This window comes from Sinohyriopsis cumingii, chromosome 7, assembly GCF_028554795.1.
Source record: "Sinohyriopsis cumingii isolate HCF-2022 chromosome 7, ASM2855479v2, whole genome shotgun sequence".
NCBI lineage: Eukaryota > Metazoa > Mollusca > Bivalvia > Unionida > Unionidae > Sinohyriopsis > Sinohyriopsis cumingii.
In genome coordinates, this window is record NC_142967.1 from 116,976,052 (window position 1) to 116,991,054 (window position 15,003).

The 15,003-nt window shown below is 36.5% G+C and overlaps 1 protein-coding gene across 5 annotated transcripts in view; it reads left to right on the forward strand.

The window, feature by feature from the left end:
* LOC149795994 (uncharacterized) overlaps positions 1 to 15,003 on the forward strand; it is a 202,870-nt gene that overhangs the window by 152,264 nt on the left and 35,603 nt on the right. For all 5 annotated transcript variants that reach the window (XR_016422472.1, XR_016422473.1, XR_016422471.1 and 2 more), the window contains one exon: positions 13,503 to 13,714. Coding sequence is in view for 2 of the 5 variants with exons in the window: in XM_089965910.1 (XP_089822036.1) it covers positions 13,503 to 13,714 (212 nt within the window). In the remaining 3 variants the exon portion in view is untranslated. The remainder of the gene's footprint in view (positions 1 to 13,502; positions 13,715 to 15,003) is intronic.

Consider the following 15,003-nt stretch of genomic DNA (forward strand, 5'->3'; position numbering starts at 1 on the left):
TTTGTTTAAAATCAGCATCAAAAATGTGTATTTTAAACCACATCACCCCCAGCTCCATACAGTTTCTTAGTTGAGGTCAGGTAAAAAAAAATGATACAAATACATGTACAAAATGACTCACTTTCATTCGTATGATCTGTTACAGAGACATGTAAGAGATACATTTTTTCTAAGTTTGTGCTTAATGACGGCGATATAAAGCTTCCTCACATCCTTTTCTTCACTTTGACGTGTTCTTTTATTGGATTTGAAGAGTACATGTATAATTGAACTGAACTAAATACATAAATCTATTGGCCATAATAAACCACTCCCTAAATAACTTTCACCTGGATAACTCACAAACCCACTTATAATGCGGGGTTAGGCATGGATCCCATTTTTTAAACTAGAAAATACCATAAAAAAATTGGCCCCTATTTGTTGAACATGAATAAAATTGCAATCAAAATTAGTTAATGAAGCTATGATAAATAGCTCATTTTATTGTAAAAAAAAATTGTGGAATGTACCCAGAAATTTTAATTAACATCGTGAACTTCTCAACTTTTAATAAAAAGTCACATGTTGTTAAAGTTTATTTCCAAAGAAAAATCTCGAGTCGTGGTAAATGATGGTGAAATTTTGATAGATGAAAATGTAAATAATGACAACACTATAATAAAGAAATTAAAATAAGTTTTGTCCTGTGCAATTCATGTTTTAGTCTTGTCTTTTAATTTGGTTTCATTGTAATCATCTGTGCAATATGCCATCTTTAGCTACACATAACAGATGCTATTCTGCAGCTATATCCACAATTGTTTCAGTGAGAAGCTAATTAAGTGCTGTGTTTGGAACCTAATTAAGTGCTGTGTTTGGAACCTAATTAAGTGCAGTGTTTGGAACCTAATTAGGTGCTGTGTTTGGAACCTAATTAAGTGCAGTGTTTGGAACCTAATTAAGTGCTATGTTTTAATCTCTCACTTGCAGACATATTGTATTGTTACCTTTATTTAAAAGAAAACCTGCTTTGTGTTAATTACATCTTTTGTATCAAATCAAATAAAGGGGGTGGAATAAAAGAAAGGTATGCAAATCCTATCTGTGCATTAGCTGATCAGTTACGGTTTTGTGTCAGGTCAAGTCCTTTTAGTTGATCAATCGAACACATATATAATTTTATGTAAGTAATATAAATAAACTACCTTACATTAACCTAGTCATTGACAAATGTGATCAAAGATGGCAAGGCAATCAAGCAGCATGAGTAAATGGTGAATAAAAAGCTTTGTTTCACATATGGTTCATTAGAGAAGTGAGTTCTACACTTTGCAGTGAACTTATAATTTCAGAATTGGCACTTGGAGATTCTTCAGGGATGAGAAGTTGTTTTAATATTACTTGCATTAAAATCATGGCATCAATTTTCACTAACAGAACTACTGCAGAAAATCAAGTTTTGATGTTGACAATAGTTTCACTCAGAAAATGTCCTTATTTTGTTTAACAACAATAAAAGGCAGTGATGTAATACAATGTTTTCGTATACTCATGATTGTTTTTGCAACCCCATGAAGTAATGTTGATACCAATCTGTCAGAGGTTGGATATCTTTAAGTGAAGGTAATTTATACCAAAACAGCAAAAAAACTCCACTAGATTAAGCTCTTTAATGACAATTATACAAAACATGATTATAAAACAAGCATTCAGGCATTAAACAGATCAGATTACCCCACCCCCACCCCAGGTTTTCTTGAGGTCCAGCAGGGATGACATCCTCTTGTTAGTTATTTTGAGATACCTCAGTAACTCGTGCCCTCACTTATTGTACAGTCTCTGTTTATGGACCCTGTTGTGTGTGAGTTACTGAGGGAGAAGCATATTAAGTCAAAACTTGAAGTTAATTAAATCTGTACTCTTTGTCTCGAAATATCCCATTTTGCATTTTGGGATAGTACCCTTGTTCCATGCTTTGTTGCATCATTACAGGTCATGATGGACAGAAGAAAGTGGTATTAGAGAAAATAGGAAAGATGTAGCTTTACAGTGATACCATGTAATATAGATTGTCTTCTTGCATTAAAAACAGCCAGAACAGCAGAATATTTTAAATCAGATTCTTTTTTGGGCAAAAGCTTGTTGGCTCGTGAACCAGAACCTGTATCCAAATTTTAGATTTCTGTCATGTCTGAAGCAGGTTGGTCCAAACTGCACATGGGACACATGAACCATTGGAAAATATAGGATGAGTTTGAAATTTGGAGATAAAAGGGTCTTGGAGGAGAAAATCATTGATCCAGTAAGAAAAACACAAAAAGAAATTTAAAAGTCAAATTTTTGCCTGTCTGCTCATGCGTCCAAACCAGGCTTTTTTAATATTGAAGCATCTGGATTAAATCAGAACTAACAAAAGAACTTTGTCTCTGACACCCATTTAATCTGAAAATGAAAATAATATCCCAGGAACAATAGTATTTGATTATTTCATAAGGCATCTGTGATTGTTTTTTATTTATAAATATATATTTTTTTAAAATATTTCTTTTTCCCATCAGGATGCATGTTACTTTTGGTGGTATTGCTCTTATCTGTGCCTCTATAATGAGCCATTATTGATATACCAGGACACAGTCTAATTACCACAGCCTCAGATAGAAGTCGCCTCTGGTTTCCAATATTATTGTAACTCTACATTGATGGTAGATATTATATAAGTTGTAAGGTAATAATTGATAAAAGACTGACCCAAACAATACCCAGACAGAATGATATAGTCGATTCTAACTGGTCAGGGTCTTCTTGAAATTGCAGAGGAGGCGATCATATTATGGCTGATACAGCAGAATGGGAAACTTGGCAACAGCATCACACATAATGCATTCTGATTGTGGCTGTAGTGGTTAGATTTGAGCCAATTGCAGAATCATTAGGAGGGGCATGTTTCTGACATAATTACATGAAGTTTATTTTATGAGTCCCTGCTATTGTATACTGAGATGGGGTGTAACCTGATCTTTCAGGCATGGTTTGTATAACTTGGGACTGGGATGCTTTTCTCAGCTTTAATTTCATCAAGATATGATGACAAGTTAGATCCTACTTTTGTGTTTGTTGTTTCATAGAAGTTTTGCATTGGTTTTTATTTTGGCCAGTTTGGGAGTTATGTTCAGAGGATGTTGCTAGCATGCCACTGTATTGAAGAGTATGTGTATTGAAAAATCTGACAAGGGGCAGTGTGGACATTCAGGCATAGTAAGTATAACTTTTGATGGGATGCTCTCTAATGAACTTCAATCATCATCATGTGAAATGACATCAGTTTTTGTTATTGTAAAATATTTGGAAAAATTTAGTTTCAAGAATCAGTATGGTATCAAATGAAGTACTCCAGCTTTGCATCTTCTTAGTGGCATAAAATATATTCTAATTGATAATTTGTACATATGGCTACCACAGGCTTAATGCCTGTATCCAGTAGGTGAAAATATTTGGATTACTCAGGTCGTATCCTTTATCTTGCCTTACAAGAGTCTAATTTCGTCATCTTAGAGTTTCTCAAAATGAATGCGGGAAAATCATGCGAATACATTTCAACATGTTATTGGTTTTAAATATTAAGTTTTAAAACAAAAATAGCATGCTAGAATGATTTTTTTGCTATGAAAGACAAAGGTATAAAGGGATAAAAACATCAGTTGCCTACTACAATGAGTCACATAGCAATGTCTGGTTGAATGTCACTGATGACATAGCTCGAAATTATCGGTATAAGGTAGATGATACAAACACAAGGAAGTCATCAGGTAGATAATACAAACACAAGGAAGTCATCAGGTAGATAATACAAACACAAGGAATTCATCAGGTAGATAATACAAACAAAAGGAAGGCATCAGGTAGATAATACAAACACAAGGAAGTCATCAGGTAGATAATACAAACACAAGAAAGGCATAAGGTAGATAATACAAACACAAGGAAGGCATCAGGTAGATAATACAAACACAAGGAAGTCATCAGGTAGATAATACAAACACGGGGAAAGCATCAGGTAAATAATACAAACACAAGGAAACCTTCAGGTAGATAATACAAACACAGGGAAAGCATCAGGTGGATAATACAGACACAAGGAAAGCATCAGGTAGATAATGCAAACACAAGGAAGGCATCAGGTAGATAATACAAACACAAGGAAGGCATAAGGTAGATAATACAAACACAAGGAAGGCATCAGGTAGATAATACAAACACAAGGAAACCTTCAGGTAGATAATACAAACACAAGGAAAGCATCAGGTAGATAATACAAACACTAGGAAACCTTCAGGTAGATAATACAAACACAAGGAAAGCATCAGGTAGATAATACAAACACAAGGAAAGCATCAGGTAGATGATGCAAACACAAGGAAGTCATCAGGTAGATAATACAAACACAAGGAAAGCATCAGGTAGATAATACAGACACAAGGAAGGCATCAGGTAGATAATACAAACACAAGGAAGTCATCAAGTAGATAATACAAACAAAAGGAAGGCATCAGGTAGATAATACAAACACAAGAAAGGCATCAGGTAGAATCATACAATCACAAGGAAGGCATCAGGTAGATAATACAAACACAAAGAAGTCATCAGGTAGATAATACAAACACAAGGAAGTCATCAAGTAGATAATACAAACAAAAGGAAGGCATCAGGTAGATAATACAAACACAAAGAAGTCATCAGGTAGATAATACAAACACAAGGAAGTCATCAAGTAGATAATACAAACAAAAGGAAGGCATCAGGTAGATAATACAAACACAAGGAAGTCATCAGGTAGAATCATACAAACACAAGGAAGGCATCAGGTAGATAATACAAACACAAAGAAGTCATCAGGTAGATAATACAAACACAAGGAAGTCATCAAGTAGAATAATACAAACACAAGGAAGTCATCAAGTAGAATAATACAAACACAAGGAAGTCATCAAGTAGATAATACAAACAAAAGGAAGGCATCAGGTAGATAATACAAACACAAGGAAGTCATCAGGTAGAATCATACAAACACAAGGAAGGCATCAGGTAGATAATACAAACACAAAGAAGTCATCAGGTAGATAATACAAACACAAGGAAGTCATCAAGTAGATAATACAAACACAAGGAAGTCATCAAGTAGATTATACAAACACAAAGAAGTCATCACGTAGATAATACAAACAAGGAAGTCATCAAGTAGATAATACAAACAAAAGGAAGGCATCAAGTAGATAATACAAACACAAGAAAGGCATCAGGTAGAATCATACAATCACAAGGAAGGCATCAGGTAGATAATACAAACACAAAGAAGTCATCAGGTAGATAATACAAACACAAGGAAGTCATCAAGTAGATAATACAAACAAAAGGAAGGCATCAGGTAGATAATACAAACACAAAGAAGTCATCAGGTAGATAATACAAACACAAGGAAGTCATCAAGTAGATAATACAAACACAAGGAAGGCATCAGGTAGATAATACAAACACAAGGAAGTCATCAAGTAGAATAATACAAACACAAGGAAGTCATCAAGTAGAATAATACAAACACAAGGAAGGCATCAGGTAGATAATACAAACACAAGGAAGTCATCAAGTAGAATAATACAAACACAAGGAAGTCATCAGGTAGAATCATACAATCACAAGGAAGGCATCAGGTAGATAATACAAACACAAAGAAGTCATCAGGTAGATAATATGAACACAAGGAAGTCATCAAGTAGATAATACAAACAAAAGGAAGGCATCAGGTAGATAATACAAACACAAAGAAGTCATCAGGTAGATAATACAAACACAAGGAAGTCATCAAGTAGATAATACAAACAAAAGGAAGGCATCAGGTAGATAATACAAACACAAGGAAGTCATCAAGTAGAATAATACAAACACAAGGAAGTCATCAAGTAGAATAATACAAACAAAAGGAAGGCATCAGGTAGATAATACAAACACAAGGAGGTCATCAGGTAGAATCATACAAACACAAGGAAGGCATCAGGTAGATAATACAAACACAAGGAAGGCATCAGGTAGATAATACAAACACAAGGAAGTCATCAGGTAGAATCGTACAAACACAAGGAAGGCATCAGGTAGATAATACAAACACAAGAAAGGCATCAGGTAGAATCATACAAACACAAGGAAGGCATCAGGTAGATAATACAAACACAAGGAAGGCATCAGGTAGATAATACAAACACAAAGAAGTCATCAAGTAGATAATACAAACACAAGGAAGTCATCAAGTAGATAATACAAACAAAAGGAAGGCATCAGGTAGATAATACAAACACAAGGAGGTCATCAGGTAGAATCATACAAACACAAGGAAGGCATCAGGTAGGTAATACAAACACAAAGAAGTCATCAGGTAGATAATACAAACACAAGGAAGTCATCAGGTAGATAATACAAACAAAAGGAAGGCATCAGGTAGATAATACAAACACAAGGAGGTCATCAGGTAGAATCATACAAACACAAGGAAGTCATCAGGTAGAATCATACAAACACAAGGAAGTCATCAGGTAGAATCGTACAAACACAAGGAAGGCATCAGGTAGATAATACAAACACAAGGAAGGCATCAGGTAGATAATACAGACACAAGGAAGGCATCAGGTAGAATCATACAAACACAAGGAAGGTATCAGGTAGATAATACAAACACAAGGAAGGCATCAGGTAGAATCATACAAACACAAGGAAGTCATCAGGTAGAATCGTACAAACACAAGGAAGGCATGAGGTAGATAATACAAACACAAGGAAGGCATCAGGTAGATAATACAAACACAAGGAAGGCATCAGGTAGAATCATACAAACACAAGGAAGTCATCAGGTAGAATCGTACAAGCACAAGGAAGGTATCAGGTAGATAATACAAACACAAGGAAGGCATCAGGTAGAATCATACAAACACAAGGAAGTCATCAGGTAGAATCGTACAAACACAAGGAAGGCATCAGGTAGATAATACAAACACAAGGAAGGCATCAGGTAGATAATACAGACACAAGGAAGGCATCAGGTAGATAATACAAACACAAGGAAGTCATCAGGTAGAATCGTACAAGCACAAGGAAGGTATCAGGTAGATAATACAAACACAAGGAAGGCATCAGGTAGAATCATACAAACACAAGGAAGTCATCAGGTAGAATCGTACAAACACAAGGAAGGCATCAGGTAGATAATACAAACACAAGGAAGGCATCAGGTAGATAATACAAACACAAGGAAGTCATCAGGTAGAATCGTACAAACACAAGGAAGGCATCAGGTAGATAATACAAACACAAGAAAGGCATCAGGTAGAATCATACAAACACAAGGAAGGCATCAGGTAGATAATACAAACACAAGGAAGGCATCAGGTAGATAATACAAACACAAAGAAGTCATCAAGTAGATAATACAAACACAAGGAAGTCATCAAGTAGATAATACAAACAAAAGGAAGGCATCAGGTAGATAATACAAACACAAGGAGGTCATCAGGTAGAATCATACAAACACAAGGAAGGCATCAGGTAGGTAATACAAACACAAAGAAGTCATCAGGTAGATAATACAAACACAAGGAAGTCATCAGGTAGATAATACAAACAAAAGGAAGGCATCAGGTAGATAATACAAACACAAGGAGGTCATCAGGTAGAATCATACAAACACAAGGAAGTCATCAGGTAGAATCATACAAACACAAGGAAGTCATCAGGTAGAATCGTACAAACACAAGGAAGGCATCAGGTAGATAATACAAACACAAGGAAGGCATCAGGTAGATAATACAGACACAAGGAAGGCATCAGGTAGAATCATACAAACACAAGGAAGGTATCAGGTAGATAATACAAACACAAGGAAGGCATCAGGTAGAATCATACAAACACAAGGAAGTCATCAGGTAGAATCGTACAAACACAAGGAAGGCATGAGGTAGATAATACAAACACAAGGAAGGCATCAGGTAGATAATACAAACACAAGGAAGGCATCAGGTAGAATCATACAAACACAAGGAAGTCATCAGGTAGAATCGTACAAGCACAAGGAAGGTATCAGGTAGATAATACAAACACAAGGAAGGCATCAGGTAGAATCATACAAACACAAGGAAGTCATCAGGTAGAATCGTACAAACACAAGGAAGGCATCAGGTAGATAATACAAACACAAGGAAGGCATCAGGTAGATAATACAGACACAAGGAAGGCATCAGGTAGATAATACAAACACAAGGAAGTCATCAGGTAGAATCGTACAAGCACAAGGAAGGTATCAGGTAGATAATACAAACACAAGGAAGGCATCAGGTAGAATCATACAAACACAAGGAAGTCATCAGGTAGAATCGTACAAACACAAGGAAGGCATCAGGTAGATAATACAAACACAAGAAAGGCATCAGGTAGAATCATGCAAACACAAGGAAGGCATGAGGTAGATAATACAAACACAAGGAAGGCATGAGGTAGATAATACAAACACAAGGAAGGCATCAGGCAGATAATACAAACAGAAGGAAGGCATCAGGAAGAGTCATACAAACACAAGGAAGGCATCAGGTAGAATCATACAAACACAAGGAAGGCATCAGATAGATAATACAAGCACAAGGAAAGCATCAGGTAGATAATACAAACACACAGAAGTCATCAGGTAGAATGATACAAACAACGAAGGCATCAGGTAGATCATACAAACAGAAGGAAGGCATCAGGAAGAGTCATACAAACACAAGGAAGTCATCAGGTAGAATCATACAAACACAATGCAGTAGACATGACTATTGCTTGTGTGGATATATGCAGACTGCAGTGTAATAGACATGTCTCTTAGATTGTGTAAATCTATGCAGACTGCAGTGTAGCCATGTAATAGACATGACTCTTGGCTTGTGTGGACCTATGCAGACTGCAGTGTAGCCTTGTAATAGACATGACTCATGGCTGGTATGGATATATGGAGACTGACTTGCAGCAGTGTAATAGACATGTCTCTTGTATTGTATGGATCTATGCATGCTGCAGTGTAGCCATGTATTAGACATGACTCATGGCTTGTGTGGATCTATGCAGATTGCAAAGTAGCCATGTATTATACATTTCTCTTGGCTTGTGTGGATCTATGCAGACAAGAGTGTAACCTTGTAATAGACATGTCTCTTGTATTGTGTGGATCTATGCAGACTTCATTGAAGCTGTGTAATAGACACGACTCCTGACTTGTATGTATCTATGCAGACTTCATTGCAGTCTCGTAATAGACATGTCTCATAATAGACATGTCTCATAATTTTTAAAATTTGAAGTCTTTATTTTGCTGTTGTGCCATTATTGGCAATTGAAGTAAACTGCAGAAAAAGATGGAGTTATCTCTGAACAGTGTAAACACTCAGTCCCAACCCAAGTGAAATGAGGTCATTGAGGACAATTTTACACAGACTAGTTGCCATACTTTGAGATTGTCTTTCAGAAGTTTGTCAGCAAGAGATTATTTAAAGTATTTCTATGAATATTGGTTGGTTGTAAAGCTGTCAGTGGATACCTGGGTACTACTGCCCTTTCATAATTAATTGCCCGGGTAACAAAATGAACCATTGGGTACAGGTTTTCTGCCAGTACTTGTTAAGGCACCACTCACTTTCTTTTCAAGTTGACAATCCTTTTGACTCAGCCTTGAAGATGTGTACTTTTTCGGTGCCAAGTCAAGGTGTGACTCTTTAGTAAATAATTGACCTTAACCCCATAGCTTGCTTTTCCACCTGACAAACCTTTGCGCCACAAGTGTGGTTCATTGTCAAGTAACAGAGGGTGGTTATTTGATTTTGCTGCACACCTGGCATGTGTTGCAACATTTAATAGATTTTATAAACTGGATGATTAAATTGTTACTTATAAAGCTCAAGCTCAGCTCTTAATAAACACCCAATTTGACAGAAAGGCCAAGGAAAGGGAGTCCGATGATATTTGTAATGACTATTTAGACAATTTACCTGATGATGATGGAGGATTTTAGAACTTTATCTGGAAAAAAAGTTTCCTATGGCACTGGTTTTAAAATTAGATAGGTTTTTTGAAACATTATTATAATGACTAGTATGTATAATTTACTAAACACTTCATGTAGTGGGCAAAATTGGCTAAAATGGATGCACAAATCAATTTTAGGATTTTTTTTAAAAACAATATTTTTTTACCCTGGGGGGGAAAAAAGTGCTAGGGTCAGCATTGAAAAACAGGGACGGTTGGCCAACCGGTAACACATTTTTTGGGCCTCAGATAATGAAGATGAATTCTTGGACTTTGTAGCAGATGACATTCGGTACATATATATCAGATACTGTAAATTTTTAAAAAAGTGTACACATTTAATGCAATTCCCCTTGGATCGGGTACCCAGGTAACCAGTCATTAGGATGGATGGGTACCCAGGTAACCAATCATTAGGATCGACGGGTACCCAATAGAAGTGTTCTAAAATTTGACAGCTCTCTTGGGTTGGTGTTTTATGGTACAGCATAGCATAGACTTTGATCTGCTGATGCGTTATATAATGCAGATTGGGGTAGATGTTATTTGCCATTGATTTTAACAGGTGAATCTGAGTCAGCAACTTATTTTACATTTAATGTGCCACTTTTTTCCAGATTAGTTGCAAAATGAACTAGCTTGTGCCACCAGTTAGTGAGTAACACTGTTAAAATCAAGATTTTTGGCTGCCATCATGTGCCGCACAAAACGTCTTGAAGTGCCACCTTGTGGCAAACATGCCGTACGATCCTTGTTCTATACAGTACTTCCTGTTAAATGAAAAATTAGTGTGTTGATGTTTTTTGACAAATTCTTTTACAATTCCTTTACAAAACAGAATATCAAAAAATTGCATTATAGCTCCAAGGAAAAGGCTTTTGGCTGTTACTGTCTGATACTTGTAAAACAAAAGAGAAAAAAATACTTTTAAAACAAGAGACAAAAAAAACTACTTTAATATTAGTGCGTAACAATAGACAACAAGTATCAAGTCATACATTTACAGTGCTTATTTACTGACAATGAACATATCAGTGTCAATCAGACTTGAGACACAACATCCATCATTGACTATTTTTCTGGGCTCCTTGCAACACACCTTACGTAAAGGCCTTGCCCAACAAATTTTAGTGAGTCTGGACTCCATGTAGTACACCTAGCCTAAAGGCCTTGCTCAACAGATTTTAGTGAGTCTGGACCTCATGTAGTACACCTAACCTAAAGGCCTTGCTCAACAAATTTTAGTGAGTCTGGACTCCATATATTACACCTAACCTAAAGGCCTTGCTCAACAAATTTTAGTGAGTCTGGACTCCTTGCAATACACCTAACCTAAAGGCCTTGCTCAACAAATTTTAGTGAGTCTGGACTCCATATATTACACCTAACCTAAAGGCCTTGCTCAACAAATTTTAGTGAGTCTGGGCTCCTTGCGATACACCTAACCTGAAGGCCTTGCTCAACAAATTTTAGTGAGTATGGGCTTTTTGCAATACACCTTACTTCATGGCCCAGCAAAGCCAGTTTGTGCGAGCCTGTGGTTTTTCAATACACCTTACCTCGAGGCCCTGGAAAGTCAATTGTTACTTTGGGGCTTTTTGTACTACGTATTATCTCAAGGCCCTGCCGAACCAATTTGTATTGAGTGTGGGCTTTTTGTAATATTCCACACCTCAAGGCCCTGCCAAACCAATTGTATTGAGTGTGGACTCTTTGTAATATTCCACATCTCAAGGCCCTGCCAAACCAATTGTATTGAGTGTGGGCTCTTTGTAATATTCCACACCTCAGGGCCCTGCCAAACCAATTGTATTGAGTGTGGACTCTTTGTAATATTCCACACCTCAAGGCCCTGCCAAACCAATTGTATTGAGTGTGGGCTCTTTGTAATATTCCACACCTCAAGGCCCTGTGAAGCTTATGGTAATGATCCTTGGTAAGTCATTTGGCCCCGGAGATTTTTATGATTTTTCACCTGAAATGGGGCATGGGTAGGAAACACATTTTGGGGTTAATTCTGAATACATCCAAATAATCTGCATCCATGATGCCTAGTTGTGCTAGAAACATAATTTTTTGTTGCCTATTTGGTTTGCTCATGTGCAGAACGGTAAAAAATGGACTCTTGCTTATTGGACAGATCATTTTCATCTCTTGGCTACTTGTTACTCCTAATCCCCAAATTATCCTACTTTTTGCAAAGGTTCACCTATCTATGTGCAGTTCAGACCTATTTGCCTTAGATCACTCCAAAGAGACTCAAATCTGAACACAAAATCTGATTCCAAAGAGTGAATTTTTGGTGTTAAAAAATCAGGTCTCAAAAACTGTTTGCCCCTCTGCATTTTGTAATGTGAGTAGAAAGTTCATATTATTTGGTATCATGGTAGAGCTACGTATGCCTGCTTTTTTGTAATACCACCCACTTTGGATTCTCATAAATGACCTTGACGCTACAGAGTTTGGAATTAGGGTTCGGCCTCATCATGCCTACAGGTAGGGCTGAATGAGTTAAGGCCCTTCCAAAGCAATGGTAGTGAGTTGGGACTTTTGCAATACACCTTTCCTAAAGGCCCTGCCAAGTCAGTTGTAGTGACCCTGGGCTTCTGACAATACACCATACCTTAAGGCCCCACCAAGGAAATGGCAGTGAGCCTAGACTCATTTGCAGTGAGCCTTACCTTAAATGATAGTGTAGCTGTTATGTATTATTTCAGGTATAATGCTGTTCCAGTTGTTATGTATTATTTCAGGTATAATGCTATTCCAGTTATGTATTATTTCAGGTATAATGCTATTCCAGTTGTTATATATTATTTCAGGTATAATGCTATTCCAGTTGTTATGTATTATTTCAGGTATAATGCTATTCCAGTTGTTATGTATTATTTCAGGTATAATGCTATTCCAGTTATGTATTATTTCAGGTATAATGCTATTCCAGTTGTTATATATTATTTCAGGTATAATGCTATTCCAGTTATGTATTATTTCAGGTATAATGCTATTCCAGTTGTTATGTATTATTTCAGGTATAATGCTATTCCAGTTATGTATTATTTCAGGTATAATGCTATTCCAGTTATGTATTATTTCAGGTATAATGCTATTCCAGTTATGTATTATTTCAGGTATAATGCTATGCAAGTCAAAAATGTAATTTTACTTGCTCATCACCATATTAATTGCAGCGGTAAAATCTAAACAGCCGTTTGTAAAAAGGCAATTGTTATCCCACTTTCAACAAGGTTTAGTGCTGTTTTTATTCTCCAAAGAGTAATTCAACTTTGTGGGACTCCATTCCTTAAAGTCTCGCAGTTTCATGATGCCTTTTAAACTATACATGGCTTTTTGGCCTCATGATGAAATTTTCATATTTGTCAAATTAGATAGTATGTACATTTGCTGATCAGATAGAATCTTTTCAGACTACAATCGTGATCGGGAGGGCAGTATTCGCAGTTTTGGCCAGGATGTAGCTAGTGTGATGAGCTTCAATTCCACCAATACTAGTAGTACCCACAGCTCTGGTCCCATGGCCCCTCAGAGACGCAGCAGTGCTCAGTCACTCTCACAGCCGCACCAACAACCCCAGCCCTTCCCACAGTCACACCAACAGCCGCAGCAGCTGGGAACCAAGGTCAGATGATAATTTTAAATCTTTGTCAAATGTTTAAATGTTGACTTTGCTGACAGCCGTAATATAGCTTGTTTTTGGGTGATGTTCTGTATGTATTTTAGGTAGATGTTATGCGTGATTCAGGTTTATATGTGTATTTTTGGTGGTTCTTTGTGTTTCAGGCTGCTTTGTGTGTTTTGTGTTCATGTACTGTGTTTTAGGTTGATATTCTGTGTGTTTTAGGTTGATATTCTGTGTGTTTATTATTTAAATTGGGGGAGGGTCTTCTGTGTGTTTTATTTTAACAAATAGCAGATTTAAGCTAACATGATTAGGTTTTCAAAGTGCTGTCTTTACCCAACATTACTTAAATTAATAGTTGACTATAAGACCTATATATATAATCTACATTATTGTTTTAATGTAAAATTTACATGGCAGTGGTGTTGAAAGGCCAGACATTAATGTATTGTACACTGCTGGCCAGACATTAATTTATTGTAAACTGCTGGCCAGACATTAATGTATTGTACACTGCTGGCCAGACATTAATTTATTGTATACTGTTGGCCAGACATTAATTTTTTGTACACTGCTTCTGCATTATAATTACACTGTTAATGTGGATGTCATAAAGGGTGATTACATTGTAAACAAAACAACAAATATGCCAAAAACCCATGAAAGTTGGACCAAGGCTAGAATGGACAGGAATGTGGACATGTTCAATGTTTCAAAAATGTATCATATGAATGTGAACTAAATGTTTTGTAAGATCAATTTCCAAAATAATCCATTCCAACAGAAAATAAATGTTTGTATCCCTTTTGAAGACTTCACAGTATATCCCTTTTGAAGACTTCACAGTATCAATAAACTTAAGACAGAATACATATCCATTGTGGCTAAAAACTATGACATGGCATTTAATGTTGTTTTCAGTGTACAATGGTTCAGTCAATTCATAATCAGTCTTTCAAGTATAATTAAACTACATAAAGAAGTCGCATGGTGGTTGGAAATAATTCAGTTTCTTTTAATGAATGGGCTAGAAACTCTTCCTTTGACTTGAATTGGTGATATGCCAAAGTTCAAGAGTTTAATCAATTCAGATCATGCCTCTCCAGGCATTACAGTTGTGTGACCAACAGCCTGTTACAGCCCAAGTTAAACGACAAACAGCCTATTACAGCCCAAGTTATGGGACTGATAGCATATTACAGCCCACATTATGTGACTCTGACAGCATAGTACAGCCCAAACTCTGAGACTGTCAGCCTATTACAGCCCAAGTTATGTGACTCTGACAG